Source organism: Glycine max, chromosome 19 (assembly GCF_000004515.6).
Source record: "Glycine max cultivar Williams 82 chromosome 19, Glycine_max_v4.0, whole genome shotgun sequence".
In the NCBI taxonomy this organism is placed as follows: domain Eukaryota; kingdom Viridiplantae; phylum Streptophyta; class Magnoliopsida; order Fabales; family Fabaceae; genus Glycine; species Glycine max.
In genome coordinates this window covers 8354760-8358552 of record NC_038255.2, presented here as the reverse complement: position 1 = coordinate 8358552, position 3793 = coordinate 8354760, and the positions used below count along the sequence as shown (strand labels likewise).

The 3793-nt window shown below is 34.2% G+C and overlaps 1 protein-coding gene across 1 annotated transcript; it reads right to left on the bottom strand.

Moving 5' to 3' along the window:
- Positions 1-875: 875 nt before the first annotated feature.
- Positions 876-1813, bottom strand: LOC113000407 (L-ascorbate peroxidase, cytosolic-like). The gene is made up of 2 exons (XM_041012918.1): positions 1092-1813; positions 876-1033 (listed from the first exon to the last, which is right to left on the bottom strand). Exons 1-2 carry the CDS (start codon positions 1257-1259, stop codon positions 962-964), a joined length of 240 nt encoding a protein of 79 aa, XP_040868852.1. The 5' UTR covers positions 1260-1813; the 3' UTR covers positions 876-961.
- Between the last annotated feature and the right edge of the window lie 1980 nt (positions 1814-3793).

Genomic DNA, 3793 nt, shown 5'->3' with positions numbered 1-3793 from the left:
ACCAAAAATACAGAAAAATGAAAAGTTAACATGCATGAGAACAAAAATAGCAAAGGGACCAAAAACACAGAAAAATGAAAAGTTAACATGCATGAGAATAAAAATAAAACATGCATGAGAACAGCAGGGAAAGAAAAAAAACTCATATTTTCAACAAATCATTTCCTTACACCTTCAATGCAAAAGGAAAATCATCTTGGCCCTTTAACAAATGGGAATGGAGGCTCCTAAAATTACCCTCAGAACTTGATCAAGCAAAAAAAAAACTCGTAATGTCAACAAATCTAAAAGAACCTGAAGAAGCAGAAAAATAAAAAAAAATTCGAAGAAGGAGAATGCTAGAAATACCTTGGCAGCTCTGGTTGTAGCTCTAGGCCAACGGGAAATGGCAGTTGAGGGAAATAAAAAACAAAAAACAAATATGAAAGCAAGTTGTTTATTTAAAAGTATAGATTGGATCCAACCAAACTACACTTTTTAGTTATAACTAATAATTTTAAAAGTGCCACAAATTTAAAATTAAAATAAGAAATAAGAAAACATACCCAAAAATATCATCTTGACATTTGATCAAACACATAACATGCAACCAATAAATGTCCTAATGAACATGATCAGAAAATGCATAACTGTGAGCACTAAAAATACCACTGAGCCACAGACACCCTGATCCAAATAAAAATTGCAAAAATAAAAACCGCAAAAAGATACTGTGAGGTGTAGAGCTTGCATGCAAATCCAGATAATTAAGCATTGAGGAAAATACATAAAAATTATAGCTTACCTCGTAGATAATCCCGTAAAACTCTGAACAATATCAGAAATATGAGTTTAAGGGAAAAAAGTAACAACGAAGCATCCAAATATTATTATTATTATTATTATTATTATTATTATATACAATAAGGCATAATCAAATCAAATAACAGAGAGCAGCCGTGAGAACTAAAAACTTGCGATATTATACCTCTCTTCCAGGGTGGAATGGAACTTCAGGTCCACCCGTGACCTCAACGGCAACAACGCCAGCCAACTGCGTCAACACAAACACAACATTAAGCGCACAAACACCAAAGACAAAAAAACATCACCGGGTAGAAATCGGCGTAGCTCAAAATAGGGAACTCCGCCTTGAGTGGCTCCAAAAGCCTAATAGCGATGTCCGAAGGGTCCACCAGTGTTTGTGCCCTTGTCAAAGGTTCCAGCAGAGTGCCATCTGCACACGAAACACACCAAAATGCGTCAAAACGATAATCCATAAACTCAATCGTAAATAACAGTGATCTAATGTTAAATAAAAAAAATAAAAAAAGTGCACGCCAAACAGAGCATTAGAGGAGTGCACCTCTTCTCAGCGATGAAGCCTCTGAGCTTCTTTGCCTTCTCAACGGCCTTCTGACAAAGGGGAAAAATCAAATGGTAGTAAAAAAAAAAAAACCAAACAATGAAAGAAGAATAATGTAGAAGAGGAAAAAATCGTATAACAAAACCCTTCTCGTGTATTTTTTTTTTCTCCTTTTGATCCCATCTAATCTCTCACTCACCCACAAATCCATTTTCTTGTGGCAGAGGTGCATGCAAGGGAGGAAAAGAAAGAGAAACGGAGAGAGAAGGTGTGAAGGAAAAGATTCAGAAATAGAAAGATAAAAGATAAAAGAAAAAGAGGAGAAGATTGAGGAAGAGAAAGAGAAGATTGAGAAATAGAGAGTAACATGGAGAAGATTGAGGAAAGGAGAGTAACGTGGAGAAGAGTCAGGAAGAGAGAGGAGAGTTCCGATTATTAAGTGAAATTAAATGGAGAATTGAAATCCGCCAATCAGGGAGTGACATATGTTCGAAACTGCACATGCAACGCGACACGTGGCGGGGGCAACAGAAAAAAAGATGCAAAAAAATAAAGGGGCAAAATGACCAAAAAAATCGAGAAAATGGACAGCTGTCACAATCTTAGATAGGGGTATTTTAGGAATTTCCAGAGGGTTCTCTTTTATAGATAGTATATAGATTCTTTTATATCTTGTATATGATAGAAATTTATGTACATGGATTTTGCACCACTAATTGGTGTTGCATTTGAAAGTCAATTGTAAAATTATTTTTGCAGAAAAAAATATTTTAGGAATTATACATTAAAATGAGATTTGTTAATCACCAAAGTGGTTAAATCTATGAGGTTTATAATTCCAGGTTACTTGATCAATTGAGATAATGAAGCTGTGAAATTATCGTGTTTGGGTTTATTAAAATTATTAGTTATAAAGCATATATGAGTTACCCAAAGGTGAACTGTTGCTTATGATTAATGACATTAAAGATTTATTCTCATGCTTGTGGAGTGTGTGTATCCAAAGATAACATGCATGCCAAGAATAGTATGGTTTATTGTCCATTAAAGTATATTTCTTTTATCATTATTGATATGGATATGTGTTTATTTATCACCCAAAGGTGAACTTAGATGCATGATTAAAGTTAATGTAGTTTGAACCCATTAAATTTTCTCAAAGCATTAATGTTTGTGAGTCTGTTTGAATGTATATAACTATGCCTAATATGTTTGCTTTGGGTAACCTAATGATCAAGTTCAATGGGTTGAACTATGTCGATTGGTCTGAAATGATCTAGTTTCAACTTGGTGTAGTGGACTTGGATTGGTTATCGATGAAAACCCTCCAATCTTTACAGAGACCAGTACTGATGCTGACAAGTCTCTTTATGAGGCTTAGGAGTGGTCTAATAGATTGTCTTTGAACATGATGGGATTAACTATGGCTACAAATGTGAAGACATTTATGCCCAAAATAGATAATGCAAGGGAATTCATGAAATTGGTCAAGGATTACTCAAAATCTGATATTACTAACAAGTCAATTATGGAAAATTTATCAAGTGAGCTTACAAACAAAAAGTATGATTGGTCTCAATCAATTCATGATCACGTGACAGAAATGACTAATCTGGCAACAAAGTTGAATGTCATGGGGATGGAAGTGAGTGAGTCCTTTCTAGTATAGTTTATTTTGAACTCTCTTCCTACTGAATTTGGCTAATTTCAAGTGAACTATAACACTCAGGAAAAATGGAATTTTCAAGAAATTGAGGCCATGTTAATTCAGGAGGAAGGTAGATTAAAGAAAATGAAGGATAAGTCAATTCATCTCATGACTCATGATGGAGCCAATATTGGCCAGAGTAAGCCAAGTAAGAAGGGCAAAGAAAAATTCAACTTAAAGGTTAGAGATGCAGGAGTTCATAAGAAAAGGAAGTGCTACTTTTGTAAAGGGAGTGGTCACTTCAAGAAGGACTGGCCGAAAAGAATGAAATGGTTTGAAAAGAAAGGTATATTTTATATATTTGTAAATTTTGAATCAAATCTTGTTGAGGTGTCTAATAATACCTGGTGGCTTGATTCTGGAGCAACTTCTCATGTGTCACATATTATGTAGGAATTTCTTTCGATCCAAACCAAAAGAGGAACTAAAAAGTTTCTCTACATGGGAAACAAAATGAAGGCAGGAATAGAGGACATTAGAGCATACATATTAATCTTGGACACTGGGTGTCATGTAGATTTGGAAGGATGTCTCTATGTACCTAGATGTGCTAAAAATTTAGTTTTTGTAGCAAAGTTGGATCGATTAGGATTTAGTTTCAAGATTGAAAACAATGTATTTTCAATGTTTAAGAATATGTACTGTTATGGATCTAGTACTTTAGTAGATGGTTTGTATTGTTTCAATCTTGATGTAAAGTTTAAAGAATCATTGTTTAATGCTGAATGTGATGTTAGTAG